Here is a 25,928-nt window from a genome sequence, read left to right on the forward strand (position 1 = left end):
CATTTTCTAAGGAAAGGTTCTTCATGCAATATATAAATATTTCTACTTTGTACCTAATAGATCTTCCAGTTTTAGGGTTTAAAAATCTTTTACTGGGGCACCTGGGTGGCTCAGTCGGTTAAGCATTTGACTCTTGATTTTGGCTCAGGTCATGATCTTATGGTTTGTGAGATCGAGCCCTGCATCAGGCTCTGTGCTGACAGTATTGAGCCTGCTTGGGATTCTTTCTCTCTCTCTCTGCCTCTTCTCTGCTTGTGCTCTCTCTCTCTCAAAGTAAATAAAATAAACTTAAAAAATTCTTTTATCAACATGACAAAAACATGCAAAAGGGTGATTCAGAGTCTGTGTGTTAAGCGCATTTATTAAAGAACTCCTATGTGCCACTGGCAACAAAAATACACAGTCCCAACTCAAGGGGTCCAGCCTCATGAAGTGATTTTCAACCTTCATTGTCAACATCAATTAATAACCGTTAATTATATAGACTTCTTCTTAGGTAAAACATTTTAGTAGATTTTCATGTAAGACTAACTATAATTTTAGTAATTCTTGATTAACAAAATACATGACAAAACTTATAAATCAATACATCTTTTAAATGCATTTTGATTTTATTAATCATAACAGCATTTATATACTTTTAAAAAATAGTAGTATATATGAGAGCCATTATTTACTCTATAGACGATATTGGTGCACGTAGCTTTTTGAACCCCGTGTTTTAAATTCCAAAATTTTCAAGGGTTCATGGCCTTAACTTTCAGTGAGGTAAGTTGGTTATTTTTGTTACTAGTGATAACATTTGCTAATGCAAGTACATGGACCAGTTACAGTTTCCAGTGTATATTTGTACAAGGATGAAGTAAAGGGGCAAATCTTTTCTTTGTGTTTGAATTATACTTGTAAATTAAACGTTTAAGGAGTGAGTTGTTGGTTTTATCTTTATTCATTTATTTTTTAATTGTTTATTTTTGAGAGAGATAGAGAGCAGGAGAGGGGCAGAGAGGTCACAGAACCTGATATCATGACCTGAGCCAAAGTTGGACACTTAACCGACTGAGCCACCCAGGTGCCCCGGTTTTATTTTTACAGTATGATGATTTATTCTTCTACTTGACTCTTCTCCTTTTACTGAATGGATGTGGGTGGGAACTTGACAAGGTTAATGACAAGCAGTGGAGAAGATTGAGTGAAAGGTGATGCTGGATGGGAGACTGGATGGTGAAGGAACGTAGAACAGGCTCCAGAGCCTGCATATATATATGTTATCCATTTTAAGTGTCTTAAACACTGATTAATCAGTTTGACTGAAAAACTGACTTTACAGAAAGATCACAGTAAACTGTTACCTAACAAACACTACAACTTTTGTGTCATTTGAGAAAAATAACTCCTTAACAATTGTGGTTTACTTGTTAAAGTTTGCTTTAGGACTTTTATTAATTTTACTCAGTCTTGGATTGTTTCCCTCCTTGAAATTAGGTCTGTGTGCAGTAAGAGAAAGGGATGAATCAATCTGCAGTCAGTGTTGTGAATCAGCTTCAGCTGCTATGTAAAGTGCTTTCATTTAGCTGTTGAAGGCTTGCATGTGTAAAATATTCCTAATTTGTTAGGAACACACATGGCTGTGTGTGTATACTTGTCATTGTGCTGTAGGCTGTTCTTTATTAGAAAAGTATAGATCCCCATGGGGTACTAATTACAGCTTTGGCTAGCAAGCTGCAGAAAGGCAAATAACAAAGGCAAGAGAAAATATAAAGAGGAGAGAGGGAGAGATCTGGGCTTTGCTATTTTACACCTCTCGCATAAATGAGACATGGTGTGAGTAAACACAGCTGTATGGAAAAATTAGTTTTGAAGAACTGAAAGTAAATAACTGCTGGCTCATTCAGCAGATCTGTCTACACTATAAGGTCTCTAAGAACAGGAACTTTTTCTTGAAACTGGAGAACAGTCACAGATTAAGATATTTGTCTCTAGGAAGTTGGCTTGGCAAATTAGTCTTTGTGCTAGGTTGTGATCAGTATCACCAGTATTGCATTTAGATAACACATAACCACAAATAAACTTTAGGAATTCCAGCATTGGAGAATTATGTTCAAAGGTTTAACATTAACATGACTATAAGATATTTCACAGTAAGAATCATCTAAAAATATTATTTATTGAGCACCTACTATTCAGTTCCTCTAAATAGGTATTGTAGGATATATAGACATTTAGGATATAAGCCCTGCCTTTAAGGACCTTGCACTCTAGTAGTACATGTGAAATAATAGAAGACGGATGCCTGGGTGGCTCAGTTAGTTAAGCGTCCAACTTTTGATCTCAGCTCAGGTCTTGATCTCAGGATCATGAGTTCAAGTCCTGAGTTGAGTTCCATGCTGGGCGTGGAGCCTACTTAGAAAAATAAAAAAGAAGAAATAGAAGACAAAGTAGAATTTAATGGATAATGTGTAAACAAGCTCTCTAAATTCCAAGGAGAGGAAGAGAGATTACTAAGGGCTAGAGTTAGGGAAGGCTTCCTGGAAGGGCTGCAACTTGAGCTTGGCCTTGAAAAAGCGGCAAGAATTCTATAGGCCAGACACGAAGAAAGCACTGTTTAAAAAGATGAGATTGTATGTAATGTGAAGAATGGATAGGAGTGTGGTTGAATCTGCAGTAAGTCAGCCCTATTCGGAGGCTTTTGCATTACAGATTTGGTTGGTATAGGCAGTATATCCTATGGGTACAGCTTACATCTGCCATCTGGTTTTGACAGGGTGGAACCACACTATATAGTAAAAGCCTTTCCTATGAGGGAGACTATGCAGGGGAAGTTCAAACACATTTGAAATAGTTTTTAGACATCTTCATGGATATACACATTGATTTTGCTATTAACCTGTCAAAAAACAAAAAATCACCTTCCACTTTAAACCTCTTTCTTCTTTTAAATTTGCACTTATCCATTTATCACTTCAGTAAAAATGTGCATCTCAATCCTGATTTCCTTTCTTCATGACTTATATTCAGTCACTAAGGCCTGGTCACTTTACCTTATGAATAATAATTGCTACCATAAAATGAATATTTATCAAGTGCCAATTAGCGACCTAAATGATTTACATTTTCTCGTTTAATTCTTCCCGAACCTTGGGAAATAGGGAAGATTTTACATATGGAGAAACTGAGGCTTGCAAAAGTAAAGGAACTTGCCAAAAGTCCTATTGCCAGTAAGTGGTTTTTCTTACCCTGAAGCTGACGTTGTATAATCCACTCTGTTATACTGTCTTTCCCCAGTAGTTTTTGAATTCAATCCTTTTTTTGTATCTTAACAACTGTGGTTCAGGCTCCAGTGGTCTTTATCAAGCCTATTATGAGAGCTTCCTACTAGTCTCTTTGTTTTCATATCCTACCATCTCTTACCCCCACCCACCAAAGAAAATTCTCTTAAAACAGATTTCTGTTAAAAATTCCATATTTAAAATCTCTTAATGGCTCCTTATCTTACAGAGGCTAAGGTATAAATTTTTGAATGTTGCAAAGGTAGGTCTTCCTTAATCTACCTTTACCTAGGCCCAAGCCTGTCTTCTTTATATATTCTCTGTCCTACTGTATTTTATACTCTAGCTGTAGGGAACTGCTTGTCCTTTCCCATTCAGGTGTTCAGACTCTTTCTTACTACTCATCCAGGTGATTATGCTCTTTCCTTTTTTTTATTCATCTAACTTCACTCCTACTTATCCTTTAAAACTTAGCTCAGGTTGTCTGCAAAAGCACTTTCCTGATGGCTGGTTTAAATGCTTCTTCTCTGTGCTTGGCTTACTTTCTGCATATATTACTACATTATTGCTTGCTCTTGCCTGTATTTTTAAAGGAATGTGTACTTTTTGAGGGTAGAGGTCACATCTTGGCTATCAGCATGGTGCCTAGAATATTAGGATTTGTTCAGTAAGTGTTTATTGAATTAGTGCATAGGTTTATTTGAACTAGTGAATTTTTAAAATATTACTTGTAATTATGGTAAAGCTTTAATTTTATTTTTCCTCAAAGGAGAAAAAAGAAAAATATGTAGTTGTTTAAACATTGAAAAAAACCTTTTTTTGATATTGTAATTCCTATTGGCCTTTAATGAGAATTTTATTACATTGTTTAAAATTTTTCATAGAACCTAAACCGGGAAAGCATTTTATAATTATTTTCTAAGAATTTTTTTGAAAGTTATTTCCTGATAGGGTTTCTTGTAGGGTAATATTACTTAAAAGAATAAGCGTTAGTCAGTCGGAGCCTGTGTCAAAGAGAAGGAGGATGAATGAATCAGATGTGGATACAGAATGAGTTAAAGACATTTCCAGATATCTAGTTTGCTTCATGATCCTCTCAGTAGCACTGAAACAAAACCTCATGATTTCAGAGTGCATATAAATGAAGAATGACCTAGAGGTTAGGTAGTAATGACTCGGCCAGCTTCTCTCTGGACTCAGACTCCTGGGAGCTGACCCAGAACTGTGTACTCTTAGGGAATCTGAGGTCATTGCCACTTGCATTGATGCTCATTACTCTGATTTCCTTTCAGTGTTACCTTTGTTAGAGACTATCTAGACTACACGAGAAAATATTTGGAATAAACAAGCATTTTCAAGGTCTTGGCATTTTAATTTCCTTTGCTGGTAGGCAACACAATAATTAGCTAATTGTTTTGTAATTAAATTGCAAAAGCATTCTTCTATGAGTGAATGTTTTCTTTAGGATAGTATTTACTGTGTAGGTTAAAAAAAGTCTTTAGAATCATAATACAAAGTTTCTGATATTATTACCCATCATCAATTTATTCTAAAAGGAGTCAGGTTCTCCACACCTGACGTATTTGAGTACTTTGGACATGTAAATAAGCCTTTTGTATTCTTTAAAAAAATTTTTTTGGGGGCACCTGGGTGGTTCAGTTGGTTAAGCATCTGACCGGCTCAGGTCATGATCTCATGGTTCGTGGGTTCGAGCCCCGTGTCGGGCTCTGTGCTGACAGCTCGGAACCTGGAGCCTGCCTCGGATTCTGTGTCTCCCTCTGTCTCTGCCCCTCCCCTGCTTGTGCTGTCTCTCTCTGTCTCTCAAAAATAAATAAATACGTGTAAAAAAATATTAAAAAAAATGTTTTTTAATGCTTTATTTTATTACTGAGAGACAGAGAGAGACTTAGCATGAGTATGGGAGGGGCAGAGAGAGGGGGAGACACAGAATCTGAAGCAGTCTCCAGGCCCTGAGCTGCCAGCACAGAGCCTGACACGGGGCTCGAACTCACAAACCACAAGATCATGATCTGAGCTGAAGTCCGATGTCCAACCGACCGAGCCATCCAGGTGCCCCAGGCCTTTTGTATTCTTGAATATGTCTGGAGTCTGTTTATTTCTTCGTCCACCAAATGACTTGCATACATCTTTTATCTTGAGGAAAATCATTTTTGGCCTTTGTGCATATCAAGATCAGTTTCTTTCATTTATTTGCTCATTTATTTGTTCAAATGATATTTACTGGTGCAGACTTGTAAGTACTAGGGATGTAGCAATGAACAAAACAAGTAAAATACTCCAATGGAATTTATATTCTAGTGGGGTAAAGAGATGATAAAACAAGTAAAAATTAGTCACTAAATAGTATGAAATAGTATGTCACCAAGGAGTAATAAGTACAGAGAAAACTAAAGCAGGAAAAGAAGTGCAGTGGGATCTCCAATTTCAGGTAGGGGGGCTGAGTAAAGCGTCAGTAAAGACTCAAAGGGAGTAAGCCTTGTGGCTATCTGGGAAACCACTTTCCAGGCAGAGGAAACCGCAGATATGAAGGCCCAGATAAGAGTGTGCTTAGCATGTTTAAAGAACAATGAAGAGACTGATTTGGCTGGAGCAGGGGAGATGGTGGAAAAGACTTTGGCTTTTATTCTCAATGAATGAACTGTCACTGGAGGGGTTTGGGCAGTGGATTTTTGCAGAATTGGGGTACCTGGCTCACTTAGTAGGGCATAGGACTCTTGATCTTGGGGTCATGAGTGTGAGCCCTACATTGGGTGTAGAGTTTAATTTAAAAATAAAAACAGATTTTATTAGAAAAAAAACAAAAAATAAATTTTAGCGGGATCATTCTAGCTCCTCTATTGAGAATTTGCTGTTCAGTTTTCAGTTCAGCATCACGTTTTAAAATAAAAATCATATTAGAACTTTTCTGATTTCAATCATTTAGAAAAACCAGTTTAGTTTGAGTACCACATTTGAAAGAAAGATACTGATACTCTGGAAACTATTTGGAGGAAGTTGACTAGGACAATGAGGAACTAAATATCCCCATATATGGATATGAGGAACAGATTAAGGATCTGGGGATAATTAGCCTTAGAAAGAGAAGACCAAAATAGAGGAGAGCAGTGTGAAAGGTAAAAAACAGTAATATTAGGTTGACCCATATGAAATTGCTGTTTTTTTTTTAAGGTAAAAAAAGTAGAATATTGACAATTTCATCTGGTTCAAATTAATACTGTCTTCAAAGATTTGAAAATCTGGAGGGGAAGAATAAGTAGGCTTATTTTGGATAATCTAGTGGCTCAAATTAGGACTAGTGTATGCAAATTGTAGACAGGCAGATTTGGGTTCAACGTAAGGGAAGATCTTTCTAGAGTGAGTACCTAACAGTGGAGTATGTAAAGTCAGCCTCCTTGCCATCAAAAGTGTTTAAATGAGAGCTAGATTGCTTACCTCTGGTTGGCAATAGGTCAGAAAGGATTCCTGTGCTGAGTGAGCAGTTAGATAACTTATTAAAGTCCTTTCCATGTTGAGTCTATTATCTTCATGTAATATGAGCAAAAATGAAGCTTTTTACTCATTGTCATGAGAAGGATTGAGAGGTTTGGTTTTTTTTTAATGTTTTATTTTATTTTTGAGAGAGCACAAGTGAGGGAGGGACAGAGAGAGGGGGACAGAGGATCTGAAGCGGGCTCTGTGCTGATAGCAGCTAGCCCAGTGTGGGGCTTGAACTCATGAATTGTGGGATCATGACCTGAGCCACAGTCAGACACTCAACTGACTGAGTCACCCAGGTGCCCCAGGACTGAGAGATTTTTAACTCAAAGGTATTCTTTTTTTGTTTTTTCACTGAAGGAGTAATTTTTTTGGAGAGTTGCTTCTCCCCTGTGTTGCTATAAATTGAAGGTATAATGGATATTTGATAAAAAAAAATTATTTAGCTATTTCTTCTTAATTCCGTAAAGAGCTGTTCCAATTATTGTAGGAAAATTGTTATTTTAAACACAAATGCTTTTGTTTCTGTTTGTAAACAATTTAGAAATGGTTTGAACCTGATTTTTACAGTATGTGATCTTTATCTGCACAATGAGCTCTTTTTTAGGTGGTTGAATTACATTGATAGACAATTTTAGGTCCTTGGTTTTCAAATATATCTTTCTCATACCACATTATCTATTGTTTCCCAGTGTTCTTATTTCTATACTTGAAAACTGTGTTTTCTTGTATTTTTAATATAAGCAGCATTATAACTTATATTCCTTCCTAATGATAGCTGCTAGAGAAATACTAGGTCACTATGTTGGTCTGGAATTTCATGATGCTGTGCTAGAAAAACAGTATCTGCAGGAAGAATTGTATTTAAAGCACGTAGAGAAAAAAGGAATGGAAAGATTTTTTTGTTCCTCCCCTAAAAGGAATAGGATGTTTTTAGACATGCTGAAATGTGGGGTCATGTTTTATTTCTTAGCTGTGTTTCAGTGTTGGACTTGGTGGATAGATTTGCATCTTTAGAAATAAACTTGATAATTTCTATTTCACCCATATTCCATGATGTAGGAAATATGGACTTATTATGTATTTCTAGAATAAGGATTAAGTCATCTCTTTCTGTTTATACAAACTAATTTGGAGACATTGGTGTGGAAAATTGTGTCTGGGCAATATAATGAATACATTGGAAGTTGATAAATGGGGGATATAACCATGTCAAATGAAACTCCTCATGACTAAGGGATATAATTCAAAGAACTCAGAGTACATTTTTCCTTTTTTTTTAATTTTTAAAAATGTTTATTTATTTACTTTGAGAGAAAGAGCACAAGCAGGGGAGGGACAGAGAAAGAGGGAGGCACGTAATCTGAAGCAGGCTCCAGGCTCTGAGCTGTCAGCGCAGAGCTGACGTGGGGCTCAAACTCTTGAATTGTGAGATCATCACCTGAGCTGAAGTCAGATGCTTAACCGACTGAGCCACCCAGGAGCCCCCAGAGTAGATTTTTCTAACATAAACTTGTATTTTAGAACTATGAAGATTCTGTGGAAGTCATTTACATACTTCCTAAAGTTCTATGGTGGGAAATCCTTATGAGTCCTGTAAGTTGCTTGGCAGAAAGCAAATTCTAATAATTTTGAACAGCCATTGTCGGAGTGAGTCTTTATATCTTCAGCTTTTTTGTGTTGCCAGGTTCCCATGTAGTGCCTTATTGGGAAGGGAGAAAGAAGATGTTTGGAGATCATGTTGAAATGTCAATTGGTTGTTGTGTGTTTGTGCACATGCATATGCATGCATGCTTAATGGAAAATGCTTGTTTCCAGGATTCTAAGTTCTTGGGATTAGAACTGATTTATATGATGCCAACTGTCAGGATGTTAGACTAGAGTGTTATAAATATCTTGTTATAGACATATACCCACTCGCAATTTTCCTTTCAAATATAGACAATTATGTATTAAAAGCTTTCATTTCAGCAGAATAAGTTGCAGAGGACCATTGTTATATATAGGATACTTGACAGCCCAACTATGGCTGTAATAATTAACTGGATGGTGCTTGGAGAATTGTATTAGTGGGACATTTAAAAGGATGACACCTATGGCTGGAGTTTCCCATTTCATTTGGATGGACTGTGGCTTTTGAATCAGAGGCATCTTTTATGCCATTTGGTATTAGTTTGAGATCACTGTAGCTAAAAGGAAACTCATCTTCCTTAACTCTGTCTTATGCACTGTTACCTAGCTCCACTGGGATGCTGATTTGTTACATAAAGATAAGGATTTATGATGTTGTAATGGAAATAGCAATGGCCCAAGGGTCATAATGCCTGTATTCCTACCATGCTGGCTTAGTTATTAGCTAAATTAATAGTTCTTAGGTTATTAGTTATTAAGGTCACCATTAGCTGAATGATCTTAGGTAAATGACTTTACTTATCTTCTCTGAACCTTAGTGACCTCATATTTGAATGAATTAGATAGTTGATAGCTAAGGGCTTTTTCAGTTGTAGATTTACATGATTTTAACAGTGATACCAAACTAGAATGAAGGGATAGCCATTTTAACAGTGGGTTACCAATCAGAAAACAAAAAATTATTTCTATACAGAATTTTAAGCTCTTTGAAGGCATGACTTACGTTTTATTCATTTTTGTATCCCCTGCAGTATCTAGAAAATGTTTTTATTTATTCATCAAATACTTGAGTGTCAATCATTGTAGTAAATGCAAAGGATATAAAGACTGAGTTGTTGCCTTTGGAACATTTTAAGCAAACAATTACAGTAAAGTACAATGTAACAAATATGAAAATATCATAACTAGAGGGGTACACAGGAGAGATACTTAGGATTTGGAATTTCAGAGAAAACTTACTCTTTCCTTTTTTAAAAAAACTTGTGGATGGGGCACCTCGGTGTCTCGGTTGGGTTGGTTGGTTGAGCATCCGACTTTGGCTCAGGTCATGATCTCGCGGTCTGTGAGTTCGAGCCCCATGTTGGGCTCTGTGCTGACAGCTCAGAGCCTGGAGCATGCTTCTGATTCTGTGTCTCCCTCTCTCTCTGCCCCTCCCCCACTCATGCTCTGTCTCTCTCTGTCTCAGAAATAAATAAACATTAAAAAAATTTAAAAAAAACTTGTGGTAACATACATAACATAAAATATATTGTCTTCATGTTAAGTATATGGTTCAGTGACATTAAGTATATCCACATTGTCATGCAACCATTCCAACTATGCATGTCTAGAACTTTCTTATCATCCCAAACTGAAACTTCCCCCATTAAACAATAACTCCCTATTCCCCCCTTCTCCCAGCCCCCCATACCACTGCGAACTACTTACTACCATTCTGTTTGCTGTCTCTATGAATTTGACTCTTCTAGGTATTGCATGTGAGTGGAATCACACAGTATTTGTCCTTTAGTGTCTGCCTTAGCATAATGCTTTCACTCAGCATAATGTTTTTAAGATTCATCTGTGTTAGGGGCGCTTGGGTGGCTCAGTCGGTTGAGTGTCCGACTTCGGCTCAGGTCATGATCGCACAGTTCATGGGTTTGAACCCCATGTCGGGCTCTGTGCTGACAGCTCAGAGCTTGGAGCCTGCTTCGGATTCTGTGTCTCCCTCTCTCTGCCCCTCCCCCACTCATGCTCTGTCTCTCTCTGTCAAAAATAAACTTTAAAAAAAAAAGATTCATCTATGTTATAGAATGTATCAGAATTTAAATCTTTTTAAAGGCTGAATATATCCATTGCATGTATATGCCACATTTTAATCCCCTCATCTTACTCTTGCTTTTATATTTAGATAGTTTCTCCCTTTAGTCTTATTATCCTTCTATCCTTATTATCCTCACTTCTTTTGATTGATTATCTGAGATCATGGTCTCTAGATTCCTCATCATTCTGGTCATTGAATATATCCTGTTTTATTAATGTCCTGGTTAGAATGTGGTGCTCAGAATGAAACAATATTCTGTGGCTAACTAGAAAGAATACAGTGGCTCCTTTATTCCTATAATCTGGATACCACACTTCTATCAAGATTATGTTAATCTTTTTAGGAACCACATTGCATTTTTGGTTCACATGAATCTTTGAAAAATAATGTTACCGAGTTAAGTTTTCATAATATGATTATGTAATTCTATAGAATATATTGTAAAATATTTAAGGAACAGAAAAAGATAAACATTACCCAATTTACAAAATTGAACATTACTGAGAGTCCTTTTGGTACCTCTCCAATCTCATTTCCTTCCCTGTTCCTGGAGGTAACCACTATTCTAAATTTTGAGATTATACATTTCTTTATACTTTTGTTAAATATGTATTTCTAGGCCATATATATATGCACATATATGTGACATATAATTGTATTGCTTGTGGAGTGCCTGGGTATCTCAGTCTGTTAATCATTTGACTCTGTATTTCTGTTTAGGTATAATCTCACAGTTCGTGGGTTCGAGCCCCGCTTCAGGCTCTGTGCTGACAGCACATGAGATTCATCTATGTTGATATGTGTAGTTCTAGTTCATTTTCACTGCTGTAATTTCTGTCCTCTTAATTCATAGTTAATTTTTTCATCTGTTCTCTGATGAATATTTATTTCCACTTTTTTTTCTTTGTAATTATTTTTCAAACTTCAATGCAGAAACCTTACTTTTCTTTTAAATGCCACCTTGATTATTTTTGTCTGTCTTTCCAGCTTGAGATATTTTTGAACTATGATCCAATCATACAGCTGCAAATTTGCTAAGGACGATGGTATATTAATGAATCAGAGATCAAATTTGCAAGTTACATTGAAATACAATTTTTCTGGAAGTGAAGAACAAAACACATTTTAATGTGTAAGATTACTTATACTAGCCTGAACTATCTTTGACTATAAATTCTTCTTTTATGTTGTTTTCTTCTTAATGTTTATTTATTTATTTTTGAGAGAGCAAAAGAGGGAGAGGGGGAGGGGCAGAGAGAGAAGAAAGAGGGAATCCCAACCAGGCTCCATGCTGTCAGTGCAGAGCCTAAAGTCGGGCTCAGTCTCACAACTGTGAGATCATGACCTGAGGTGAGATCAAGAGTCAGACACTTGCAACTGAGTCACCCAGGCTCAGTTTCATTTATTGTTTCATTTTATTTTTTTATTTTTATTTTTAATTTTTTAAATGTTTATTTATTTTTGAGACAGAGAGAGACAGAGCATGAACAGGGGAGGGTCAGAGAGAGAGAGGGAGACTCAGAATCGGAAGCAGGCTCCAGGCTCTGAGCTGTCAGCACAGAGCCCGACGCGGGGCTTGAACTCAGACTGTGAGATCATGACCTGAGCCGAAGTCAGATGCTCAACCAACTGAGCCACCCAGGTGCCCCTATTGTTTCATTTTAAAGAACATAGGTGATTTAGTCTCTGACACTTGTTAACAGTGTTCTGGTTTTTTTTCAAGCTGTAGTCTGGCTTTGACCTTCTTTCTCCTGCTTTCCCACTCTTTCTTGACATTTTTAGAAGGTTTTTTGTTTTTCTTTTCATTTTTGGTTTTTTTTTTTAAAGCTCTATCCTTTAGTGGCCTTAGCCTTTTGGCCATTATTTTTATAAGTATTCCTTTGCAATGCTATTTTTAATCTTCCTGCTGTTCATGACTGTGTCTTTAATAATTTCTTCATGTTTTTCTAAAAATTTCTGATTGTATAAAGACAATTTCACTGCCATATCCCCAGGGCCTAGAAAAGAACCTGGTACTTAATATCTAATCTGTGACCTGTAATGAATGAACTTTACTTTCCAGAATTACCTTGTCCTTACGAGTTCTATATTTTTGTACAATCCTGGGCCATGTAATCATGCCTTTTCTTTCATGTGTTTTCAGAATTTGTTTATGGGTCACCTGGGTGACTAAGTTGGTTGAAAGTCTAACTCTTGATTTTGGCTCAGGTCATGATCCCAGGGTCATGGAATCTAGCACTGTGTTGGGCTCTGTGCTGAGCGTGGAGCCTGCTTAGGATTCTCTCCCCTCCCCCCTCTTTCTCTCTCTCTCTCCCCCTCTACCTCCCCCCTAAAATTTAAAAAATTGTTTGTAATAGCTTACAAATTTGACTGACCTCTTTTCTCAGTATAAAAACTTTGTGAAATTGTTATTTTCTGCCAAGTTCCCTGATATGATCATGTTACCAACCAATTATTCTTTATTGCTTGGAATTAATAGGGCCCCTCTCCCTTTTTAATGTTTATTTATTTATGAGAGAGAAAGAGAGAGAGAGAGAGAGAGATGGGGTGAGAGTGGGGGAGGGGAAGAAAGAGGGAGACACAGAATCCGAAGCAGGCTCCAGGCTCTGAGCTGTCAGCACAGAGCCTGATGTGGGGCTCAAACCCATGAACTCTGAGATCATGACCTGAGCGGAAGTCAGATGCTTAACTAACTGAGCCATCCAGGTGCCCCAGCCCCCTCCCTTTTGAGAGAGAAATGTCATCAAGCTTAGTCAATACTTGAATTCTTTTAGCAAATAGTGGGTTATCTGCAATATACCATTATTCTTTTAAGAGTGAAGGAGTTTATTGGACTTTTATTTGTTATTATGAAAACTTTTACTTCTGTTGTGTTGCTGTTGTTTGGACAGAAGACATTTATTCTTCATTGGACAACAAATCATAACCTCCTCGGATTTACAGCTATAGAATCTATCTATCTATCTATCTATCTATCTATTTATTTATAACTTAATGAAAAAAAATTTTTAAGTTTTTATGTAAATTCCAGTTGGTTAACATTCAGTGTGGTATCAGTTTCAGGTGTACAAAATAGTGATTCAACACTTACATACATCACCCAGTGCTCATCACAACAAATGCACTACTTAATCCCCATCACCAATTTAACCCCTCCCCCCACTCACCTCCCTGAAATACTTACTGTTGGTAGATATTTTCTCTGTGTCAGTGTTAAAACTGTGTAAGGAAGTATTTTATCTTCTGGCAGTCTGTAGTATATTTTTCACATTATCAGTGGTGGAAGGCAACCATAGCCTCTGTTCCAGTCTTTAGAGTCTTTAGAATGTTTCCTTAAACAAGTCACGGTCCAGTGCAAGTTTCTGATTCATACTTGTACTCTAGTCAGATGGTATTTGATGTTCAGTTTATTTACTGTAGTGAAATTTTACCCATATAATAAATCTGAGAGAACTTTTTGAGTTTAGAAATTAGTAGGTATTGCTAGATTGAATTGGCTCTAAGATAATAGAATGAAAATCAGATGTAAGAAAAATTTAGTAGTCTTGGGGAAAACTGCTTTGCGATAGAAATTTTCAGGTTTTTGTATGTATTTGCCTTGAGATTTTTGAGATTTTAAGAAGTACTTCCTTTCTGTTACACTTTCAGACTACACTATTACATTGTTCTTTGTTTTCCAGAAGAGTTTATATGAATACAACACCTTATATAAATAACAGCACTAAAGACTTTTGATCTCTACTTATAAAGAAAGAGAATGTCTTTATATTGATGTAGCTTATTCACAGCCTCTAATTGCTAGTCATGATATAATGGGAACTTCATTGTAGGCTTACATGGTATTTGAAGGTCCAGAGTATGTTTCATAAGATACACGTGTTGAGGTTATTCCATTAACATGAAGCATTAGTCTTATTCTTCTTATTTTAGACATGACTTAATACTCTTGGCTATTTAGTTTGCGAGTCAATGGTAGATTAGCAAATAGCAGATTAGAAGAAGAGATGTTGGAAGCTACTTATTGGCAGGCCACCTTGACATCTGCAAGCAATTTGAGTTAATTTCTGCAAATAAACAAATAGGAAAACTATTAAAGGCAGATACAAAAAATAAAAAACCCAATGCTCATGTATTCCTGTGGCAGAGCTCACCATCCCCACAGACCTTAATAGCCCTTGAGGGCATTGGCACTACATAGTAATTGAGGTTCATGATGGTAACTAAATCAGTAAAAGTTTAATTATGTTCTGCAGGTTATTTAGATGAAACAGCAAGCATATCCATTCTATAAAAGATTTCCATTCTGAACGGCTAACCTGACACATTTTGACACCCAAAAGGAGTAAAACTCAATTATTTGGAAAACGAATTTTTTTGGTTTCACCAATTCTTCAGTGATGCCTAGTATTCATGGGGGTTAGTGTGTCCTTTTGGGAGAGCCTAGGTGGTATAATTTTAGAGTATGTCCAGACATTGTCTTAGTGCAAGCTTGAATTCTATAGAGAAGTGAAGAGCATTTTTTTATTTTTATTTTTTGGTCTTCTTAGAAGGAGGTGAGTAAGTTTGTTTATTTGAAAATATCTGAATGAGTTGATTCAGTGGTGTTAGTTACCCAGAAATGTCTTAAATTAAAAATCAAGTTGTTGAAAACAGCATGTTCATGCTGAGTGACATTTCTGATTTGCTCATTATGGCAAGTATTCTTTAAAAGTCTAGGAGTAGTTTGGGGCACTTGGGTGGCTCAGTTGGTTGAGCGTCCGACTTTGGCTCAGGTTGTGACCTCATGGTTTGTGGGTTCGAGCCTCACGTTGGGCTCTGTGTGGACAGCCTGGAGCCTGCTTCGGATTCTGTGTCTCCCTCTCTCTGCCCCTTCCCTGCTCATGCTCTTTCCCTTTCTCTGTCTCTCTCAAAAGGAAATAAACGTTAAAAAATTTTTTTTTTAAAAAGTCTAGGAGTAGTTTAAGGTCAAAATAATTTTGGGAGGATGGAGAATCATGAAGGAATTTTTTGTGTATTTTAAATTACCATTTTTATCTGAAAACCCCATAGGTGGTTATCCTATTTTTCTAGAAGTGCTAATTGGTGTACTTAAATTGAGTTATCAAGGAAAAACACTTTCCTGTGGTTTTGAGGGATTGCTTTTATTGGGAAACTATTTTCTGCATATTTTTTGAAACTTCAATATTTGAACATTTTTTCTTTCCATCTAAAAGAATGCCCCTGAATTCTGTTGTCTGATTAGAGAAGCGAAAGGGCCTTTTCTCCTTTATTTTCCTTTATTTTTTTTCTCCTTTATTTTTTTCCCCGTTATTTTTCTTTTTAAACATTTTTAAAAAATTTATTTTGAGGGAGAAAGAGAGAGAGAGCAAGCATGCACGAGCGCCCAAGCTGGGGAGGGGCAGAGAGAGAGGGAGAATCCCAAGCAGGCTCCACACCACTAGCACAGAGTATGACTTGGGGCTTGAGCCCACGAAACTGTGAGATCCTGACGTGAGGCTGAAATCAAGAGCTGAACGCATAACTGAATGAGCCACCCAGGTGCTCCTTAATATCCTTTTCTTATGAACTGTTGTCAAATTGGCTAACCTCCATCTTGTATATGTATAATATATGGTTAAGCCTAAGTTATTCATTTATCCTTTTTTATATTCATTTACTGAACAAATACTGAGTACCTACTGTGTTCTGTGCTAAACCTAGGACACAAGTTCTGTGTTAGGTACTAGGTATACTGTGGAAGGGAAAACAGCCCTTCTGTCATGGGTATTACAGTGTAGTTGGAAGTGGTGTAGTGGGGAGGACAGATACTAAACAGTAAATGTCCAGTATGTTCTTATACATTGAGAGAAGTGCTGTGAAGGAAATAAGTAGGCTCTGAGATAGAGAACTAGAGAAGGGACTTATGGGGGAGACTTTGTAAGTATTAGGACAATCAAGGAAGCTTGTTTGGAGGAGGGATTATTCAAGCTGAAACTTGAAGTGTAAGAAGACACCAGACTTTTTGCAGGAGGTAGGGTGTATTCCAGTCTAAGGAAATGGCATGCACGACGAATGTCTTAAGTGAGGAAAGCACTTGGCTAGTGTGATTAGAATATAGAGGCCAAGAGGAAAGTGGAACAAAGCGAGGTTGTTGAGATCATTCAAGGAGCTATAGTTCAGGAGAAATGAAGGAGGCTTGCACAAACATGGAGGCCGTATAGAAGGAGAAAAATGGATCGATTCTAAATATAGATTCTGTAGGACCAACAGATGGATTTGATTGGGAAGGGAAATGGAGAAGACTGAGACAAGGCTGGAGCTTAAGTTTCTGGTTTGAGCTACGGAATGGTAGGACTGAGCTGTTTGCTGGGATAGGAAAAAGAAAGAATCAAGAGTTTAATTTTGGATGTGTTGTATCGAGACGCTCATGAGATAGCCACCTCTCTCTTCTGTTTTGGTTCTATTGCTATAGTTCTTTTATTAAGCCATTTATCAGTGGGTCAAGGAAGGTGTATTATAAAAAGACCTCAGACTCAGACACGAAACTGCCTGGGTTAATGAGAAGCATGCTAATGAAATAAGCTCGAGAAACTAAGGAGGACGGTAGTTCTTAAGCTTTGGTTGCAAGGCTTTTCAAGTTTCTCCCTCCCGTATTGGTTTCAGCTTCCCTAGGGATCCCTATTGTGAATTTTTTTCACTGATAACCTGAATTTACCCAATCGTTTGTTGAGTTTCTCTCTGCCTCTAGCCTCTCCTGCCTCTACTTTGTTTACCTACTTCCCTGCTTAAAAACCTTCAGTGGTTCTCCACTGCCTTCAGGATAAAGTCTGAACTATTAAGCATGTTAGTCAAGTCCTTTCATAATCTGTCTTCTTTGCTTGTCTGTTTCCTTACACCGTATGGAAGAAGTATGTACATGAGCAGGGGATTTGAAACTGGTGGGAATGGAGGTGGTCTTGGCCAGATTGAATAGCTTGTCTGTAAATTCTTAACAGGGGCTTATTTGGCAGAGAACAGTGAGGTAGAAGCATGTGATGGACCAAGTTTTAGAAAGATACTATTCTGGGAATTTACAATAGAATCACAACCCTGTTTCAATAAAGCATGGTTTAGGTCTGTGATCTGAAGCAAATTTTTAAACCTCCTAGAACCTGTTTGTTTATCTGGGAAACGAAAACACCTACCTTATAGAGTAGTTATAAGAGACCATGGTAAAGTAGAATAATCGGTGGTATTTAGTAGGTACTCAGTAAACGATATCTACTATTATTATTTTAGTTAGAATTAATTTTCAGTGGTAACTCTATTCTTTTTTTTTTAATTTTTTTTTCAACGTTTATTTATTTTTGGGACAGAGAGAGACAGAGCATGAACGGGGGAGGGGCAGAAAGAGAGGGAGACACAGAATCAGAAACAGGCTCCAGGCTCTGAGCCATCAGCCCAGAGCCTGACGTGGGGCTCGAACTCACGGACCGCGAGATCGTGACCTGGCTGAAGTCGGACGCTTAACCGACTGCGCCACCCAGGCGCCCCAGTGGTAACTCTATTCTAACCTTACTTCTACTTCCCTTTTGTAGCCCTTTTCTAACAAGTATGGACTACTTACTAGTTCCTGAATAGCTACAATATTCTTAGTAATGTCTGTTCTCTTGTCTGCATTTCCATTTGCCCTTTGCACTTCAAATTTCTATTAACATCTTACACTCACTCTTCAAACTGTAACTTAAAAACCACCTTTTCCATATGGCCTTTTGTGATCACTCTAACTGAAAGTTCTTACTTTATACTTCTCTAATGCTTAATTGGTTCCACTCTCGAGGCTTTGTCTGATTAAACACCAGGTACTACCTGGTGTTTTAGTTATTTATATATACTGGATGCCCCTGCTTTCTGAAAGTAGAGTATTCCTATGAAACCTTTTGTAAGCCAAAATGGAAAGCCAAATGCAAAGAAGCAGTTACCCATTCAATTATATGGAAAAATTTGGGGGCGTTCCCGGATCCAAAAAAATAACCTCTCTTAAAGCTTTTCTGATACCTTTGGACACATCTTGCTAATAGATGCACGAAGTAAGTCTAGATAAAGCAAAGATTCTCAGAGACACCGTTCAAAGCTATGGTGGCTTGATGCTGAGATGCTGAGTGTAGTTCCGGGAAGGAGCTTGGTGGTGCTACCCTGTCGCTGCCCAGGGTGTACTCTGTCTCTATAATGGCTTGCTGCAGAACAAATGCTGAATGCTCTTTTCTTTTTCTTTTTTTGGAAAAGTTCAAATCCTCTTCAGATTTCTTTCAGTTAGTAAAAACAGGCATAGATGGTTCCCAATTTATGATGGCTTAGCTTGCAATTTTCTGATTTTACATTAGTACAAAAGCTATTACACATTCACGAGAAACTATGCTTTGAGTTTTGAATTTTGATATTTTCCTGGGATAGTGATATGCAATATCATACTCTCTTGTGATGCTGGGTGGTAGCAGTGGTGAGAGCAGCAGTGAGCCAGAGCTCACAGCCACGCAATTATGAGGGTAAACAACCAATACACTTACAACCATACCGCAACCAGTTTTTCACTGTCAGTACAGTATTCAATAAATTACATGCATTACCCAACACTTTGTAATTCAGTAGATTTTGTTAGATGATGTTGCCTAACTGTAGACTAATGTAAATTATGTTTAAGGTAGGCAAGGCTAAGCTCTGATGTTCTGTGAGTTAGGTATATTAAATGTACTCACAACTTACAATATTTTCAATTTACTGTGGTTTTATCAGGACATAACTGGATCATAAGTGGAGGAAGATCTGTGCTAATGTATGTTTTTCTTGAAAGCAAAGTGGCATCACTCAAACTTTCAAAAAGTGGGGGATACCTGTATGTCTTGTCTCCCTAAGAACTGTGTATTATTCTTTTTGGGTCCCTTTCAGTTGCTAAGCCTAAACCTTACACATGATTAGCACTCAGAAAAACTTGATAGATTAGTACACAGAGCTAATTTGAAGAGTGTTACCAATACCTAAATCATTATACTTCATCCATAAATGGTGATCATAAGGAATTTTCTGAGTGGTGCCAAACTGTAGTGTTTTTACTAAGTTTTCCACCTAGGAAACATTAATGGAGTATGGACTATACTAATGTTAGAAAGAGATACAGAAAAGGTGAAAGATATTGTCCAGCCCTTGCAAATCTGCTCAGTATCAGTTATTTAAAAATCTGATTTGCCTGAAGTCAACAGATGCACTCTGTTAAAACAAGTGTATCTTGTTTTATACCAGATGGGGTATAATTCCAAGGGCTTGGAGGATTAAGTTTGAGATGGAATGGGAACTCACTGCTTTGTCTTCATTGCTGGTTTTTTTTTTTTTTTTTAATCGAAAGACCTCTTTCTGACATTAAGTAAATAGATACCTCCTTTTGGGTCTTGTATCAAGCATGAAAGGAGTATCATTTACTACAAACAGGAAGGGCCTGTTTGTAGAGCATTTATCCTGTCTTTGCTGCTTGATTTCTTTGTATCTTTTCCTCTGGTTACCCATCTTATCATTTGTAACCTGAAGAACTTGGCTGCATGTGTAACAGATTTGTAAGGATGAGCTTATTTGAGCTTTTAGTAAATGGTCCATAGGATGTTTTCTTTCTGCTATTTAGTTTTTGTTTAATCCTGATCAGCCTCAGCTAACTGGAGATTCTTGCCTGGTTTATTGTTTTCATTTAATATTCTCTTCCTACTCCCAATCCCCTATGGTTTTGTGGCTCTTACTAATAGTGTTGCTACTCATGCATGCATGGCTGGAAAGAATATGCATGAAAACTATCGTTAATTTATTTTTATTTTTCCTTGCATGCACTGAATTATAGCATCTCTGCTGAATACTAACTACGTTATCTGATTTCCTGGTTGTTTTCCTGCATTTAATGTATGATATTACCTGAAGTTGGTTTTAGTATGTCCAATAGAATTCTTTTGCCCTTCTGCTTGTATGCCTTTTCCTTATATTGGGCTCCTACCTGTTCTTTACTTACATTGTTTTTTACAATATGTCCAATTATATGGCAGATGTATCTGTTTTGCACTGATAGATGTTATTCTCTAATTCTTTATTCATATATCTTTTTTTATTTAAAGGTATTTATTGAGCACTTTCTATTTATCAGACATTTTGACACACTTGTGAGTTTCTGCTAAATAAGACAGAGACAGTGCCCTCATATGTGCTGTACATTCTGTTGGGGAGGGCAGACAATTCAAAAAAAAAAAAAAGGAAAAAAGGAAAGCAAATAAGCAAGGTAATTTTAGACAATAAGTGCCATGCAGGTAGTTAAAACAAGGTGAGTTGATAGTGTCTTGGTGGCTAATTTTTTTTAAATGTGAGTACAGTTGACACAGAATTTATATAATAATAATTCCGTGATTGTTTATCCAAAGGAAATAAAAACACTAATTTGAAAAGATACATGCACCCCTATGTTTAATGCAGCATTATATATAATAGCCATGATATGGAAGCGACTTAAGTGTCTATCAATAGAGAAATGGATAAAGAAGATGTGGTCAATATGTGTGTGTATGTGTGTGTGATGGAATATTACACAGCCATAAAAAAGATGAGATCATGCCATTTGAGACAATATGGATGGACTTGGAGGGTATTATGCTATGTGAAATAAGACTGAGAAAGGCAAATATATTATTTCACTCATAAGTGGAATCTAAAACAATAACAAAAACAGCAACAAATGAATAAACAAAGACAGAATCAGATCTCTAAATACAGAGAACAAACTAATGGTTGCCAGGGGAGGAGGGTAGAGGGTTGGGTAAAATGGGTGAAGGGGAGTAGGAGATACAGGCTTCCAGTTATGGAATAAAGTAAGGCACGGGATTAAAAGATATAGCATAAGGGATATAGTCAATGATACCGTAATAGCGATGTATTGGGACAGATGGTAGCTACACTTGTGGTGAACACAGCATAATGTATAAAGTTGTTGAATCACTTTATACATATGTCTTGATCATTCGTTCCTAAATGTATCAAAAAGATCATACCAAGAGCAGTGATTTTGGGCAAGTATGACTTGCCGAGTATGACTACTTGGACAATTTGGAATTACCATAGCTCTATGGATAAAATTTTCAATTAACTTTTGATTAAGTAACAAAAAGAATTCTGAAAAACGTTAATCGTTCAGCTTCTACATTTAACAATATGTTGCATTCTTTGCTTCATTCATTATTTCAGCGAGCATTTGTTGAGCATTTATTGTGTCAAGTATTTTTCACTGTTCTACTTTCTAAATGTAGCTTTTTGCCATCTTTATTTCTTAGGCATTTTGAGTATGTTCCAAAAGTAATAGTCTTTTTTTTAATGCCTTGCTACTCAAAGAGTGGCCATTGGGCCAGCAGCATTGGCAACATCTGGGAGCTTGTTAGAAATGCAGAATCTCAGGCTCCATTCCAGACTTGCTGAATCAGAATCTGTATTTTAACAAGATTTCTAGGTGATTCAGTGCACATTAAAATTTAACAAGTACATATATAGCATATGGATTGTTACCATCTGTGTGGTTTTTTTTAAAACAATTGAGTACTTTTACTCATTCAGTTACTTTCTTAAAGACTCCCTTTCATGTGAAAGCAATTACAAAAATATCCTTAGAAAATATTTTCTATTTTTAAAACTATATGAAAAAAATTATAAAACATGGGAATAAATACATACTCTTTATTTACAGTAAGATGTAGGTAAAATACTGTTAGAAGTGGGGCTTAAGTGATTTTCACATCTGCTAAAACTTTCACAAAAGATTTGTAATTTTTTAAAATAGACCTTTATGAGAGACCTTGCTATAGTCTGTTGTATGGGAAAATTTTAATGTAGCAGTGGTTTGGGTACCTTTTTAGTAGGGTGAATGATAAAGTCATATATGAAACTCATGGGAAATAATGCTAAGTTCTCATCCCATCCTCTATTTTTGCAAAGGAAGTATGAAACAAACTGGTGCTCTCAAATCAAATCATTAGTCTTTTAGAATAAATAGTAGTTTGATGTCCAGGTTTTCTTTTTGGTCGTTTGATTACTTAGAGATTAAAAAAAAAGAATTTTGGAAAAATCAATTGCCTACTCCTAATAGGAGAAATTGAAGACAATTTTATTTATTTTATTTAAGTACAAGTGTACCTCACACAAAGGTAACAAATGAAGAATGTGTATTGGTCACTAAATGTTTTAAGTAGTTTATAAGACTGAATTGCATATTTTAGTAGCACAGAGTAAACTTTTATGACTTAGTAAATGAGAGTAGAAAATGTGCTTTGGTAAATTTTTCATCATTTAAAATATTTTTAATGCTTAAAATAATTGCCAGGAGAAATACATCATAGGTAGAAAGAACTGCAAGTGCAAAGGGCCTGAGGAGGGAATGAGCTAAATATAGTTTATTAATTTGGATTGTGAACATTCAAATAAAATTACTTCATTTAAACAGTGTGAAGCAGATGTGAAGACATGGTAAATGCCACTTTTTAAATGGAGTACTTAAAAAAAATTTTTTTTAATGTTTATTTCTTTTTTTTTTAATTTTTTTTAACGTTTATTTATTTTTTGAGACAGAGAGAGACAGAGCATGAATGGGGGAGGGTCAGAGACAGGGAGACACAGAATCTGAAACAGGCTCCAGGCTCTGAGCTGTCAGCACAGAGCCCGACGCGGGGCTCGAACTCACGGACCGTGAGATCATGACCTGAGCCGAAGTCGGCCGCTTAACCGACTGAGCCACCCAGGCGCCCCTAATGTTTATTTATTTCTGAGACAGAGAGAGCATGAGTTGGGGAGGGGCAGAGAGAGAGGGAGACACAGCATCAGAAGCAGTCTCCAGGCTCTGGGCTGTCAGCACAGGAACCTGATGCGGGGCTTGAACTCACAAACCGTGAGATCATGACCTGAGCCGAAGTCAGTCGCTCAACCGACTGAGCCACCCAGGCGCCCCTGAGTACTTCTTAGTAGTGAATCAACATGTAAGATCATCAATAGTCAACTTTATTTCCTGGTGTCACAAAAGTTCCCTTGTATGTTGGTTATTCTTTAGTAAAGGAGATGTGACGATGTTTTTTGGCTATTGTTATGAGACCTGACTAATAATACTGGGATTTTTGAGATTAAGAGGCTAGAAACCAACAAATTTCAAATATGTGAGGTCTATAGCCTGCCTTCTTCTTTACTTTGCTCTCAGCATTTGCTTTCTAAATCTGTCTTCTCTATTTTGCTCCTTTATTTTTCTGTTATTTTCTATTTTTCTCTATTGTAATAGCTTCACTGTCTACTCTTATACACTAAGTATTCAGAATCATATTTTTCAGAAGAAAAAAATATCTTAAAGAACTTACAGCAGGATACTTTTGTAAGAGGCTGTAATTTAGTAATGTAACATGAAAATTTAAGGATTTTTTTGGTGATTATTTTAATCATATACTTGTCATTGCTGTTGTCAAGTCTAATAATTGATCAGAATTCAGCATTTGCTATTCTTATTAGAGAAGTCAATGCATTCTAAGAAATACATAGAAAAAGAACAATAAAGAGTTGGGGACTTTTTAATCTCACCGTTGATTGGGGTGTAGAGAATTTTGGAAAGGATAATTCCTGTAAACTTTGCACTTTTATTAGATTGATGGTATACAAATAAGCATAGTATACAAATAAGATCCTTTTTTAGGAAGGAGAAAATGGTATTTGCTATATACAGTTCTGAGCATTGAATTAAAAATATGCATTTCTCTGAGGTGGCCTCAGGGGCAAGGTAATTTCTCCATGTGCACATATTTAGCAAGTCACAGCATTAATAATTTATTCAGGATGTATAGGTAAGGTATTTTTTTGTACTTTAATGGAAAGTCTCATGCTTAATGGACTGGAGTACTGTCTGTGGGTGATTAAATATCTAAATATATTAATTTTGGCACACTTGACATGATTTAGGGTTTTGCCTACAGTAATCTGTTTTGATTATAAGAGTTCCCCTTTTCTGTCTTTTTAATAGCAACATTATGACAACAGAGAAGAGTTTAGTGGCTGAGGCTGAAAATTCACAGCACCAACAACAGAAGGAAGAAGGTGAGGGAGCCACAAATTCCGGCCAACAAGAAACTCAGCTGGAGGAGCCTTCTCAAGAGGCAGCTGAAGGAGATAATCAGTGTGAACAGAAGCTGAAAACATCTAATGGAGATACTCCTACACATGAAGACTTAAGCAAGAACAAGGAACGGACATCAGAAAACAGGGGCTTATCACGGCTGTTCTCCTCGTTTCTCAAAAGGCCTAAGTCTCAGGTGTCTGAGGAAGAAGGCAAAGAAGTAGAGTCAGCTAAAGAGAAATGTGAAGGAGGTCAGAAGGAGATAGAATTTGGAACCGGCCTTGATGAAGAGATCATTTTAAAGGCCCCAATTGCAGCTCCTGAACCTGAACTCAAAACAGACCCATCCTTGGATCTTCATTCATTAAGCAGTGCAGAAACACAGGTAAGGATGTGCAAATGTGTGAGAGGTGTGTAATGAAGATCATTTATATACTTTGTTTTTCACTTAAAAACATTTGGTTTTATTTCTTACTGACCAGTTGACCTAGGCATTGATAGTAATGAGTTTAACATGAAACTTTGGAATTTCTGTTGTAAGGAAATTGTTGTAGTCAATGGAAACTTGTCTTTTTAAATATTTTTTTGAAGTTTATTTATTTTTGACAGAGAGAGCGAGAGAGAGAGAGAGTGAGCATGAGCTAGGGAGGGGCAGAGAGAGAGGGAGACACAGAATCTGAAGCAGGCTCCAGGCTCTGAGCTGTCAGCACAGAGCCTGACGCGGGGCCCCGAACTCACGAACCATGAGATCATGACCTGGGCCAAAGTCGGATGCTTAACTGACTGAGCTACCCAGGCGCCCCTGAAAACTTGTCTTTTTAAAAGATATACTCTGTACTTTTATATTTGCATTTTATAAGTCAAAACAAAATGAAAGAAAAGTATTTATTAGATGAGTTTATTTAGCCTATCATCATTTGGCTGTAATAATAGAACAAGTCCAAGATTTTTTAATGAGAGGGGGGAAAAAGTGAGGTGGTTTAGAGTTCATTTTGTTGGAATTATTAGGAATGGGACAGTTTATTTACAAATATGGTCCTTCTATGAAAATCCTCCCTCAAAAAAGCAATGTAATAGATTCAAGCCATCCAGAGGTATGTGCTAGGTTTGAGCCATGCCTGCCTTATTTTTATTGTTTTCTCCAACTAGATTATGTTACCAGTGTGTAAGTTATAGATAAGGAAGGCTAGCTGTTTATATCACCTTTGTAATATACAGTAGTTTGGGAACTTAATTGTGTCACAGTTACGCGTTGCTACTCAAAGAGTGGCTATTGGGCCAGCAGCATTGGCAACATCTGGGAGCTTGTTAGAAATGCACAATCTCAGACTCCATTCCA

General features: G+C 36.8%; 1 protein-coding gene across 24 annotated transcripts in view; it reads left to right on the top strand.

Annotated features, from left to right (window-relative positions):
- Positions 1-25,928, top strand: part of EPB41 (erythrocyte membrane protein band 4.1) — a 199,626-nt gene that overhangs the window by 59,815 nt on the left and 113,883 nt on the right. For 21 of the 24 annotated variants that reach the window (XM_053210132.1, XM_053210125.1, XM_027059873.2 and 18 more), the window contains one exon: positions 24,497-24,974. In XM_053210132.1, the coding sequence (XP_053066107.1) occupies positions 24,504-24,974 (471 nt within the window). In that variant the 5' untranslated portion in view covers positions 24,497-24,503. Of the gene's footprint in view, positions 1-24,496; positions 24,975-25,928 lie in introns of those variants that run through there. The other 3 variants (XM_053210140.1, XM_053210142.1, XM_053210155.1) reach the window with 1 other exon arrangement.

Source organism: Acinonyx jubatus, chromosome C1 (assembly GCF_027475565.1).
Source record: "Acinonyx jubatus isolate Ajub_Pintada_27869175 chromosome C1, VMU_Ajub_asm_v1.0, whole genome shotgun sequence".
In the NCBI taxonomy this organism is placed as follows: Eukaryota; Metazoa; Chordata; class Mammalia; order Carnivora; family Felidae; genus Acinonyx; species Acinonyx jubatus.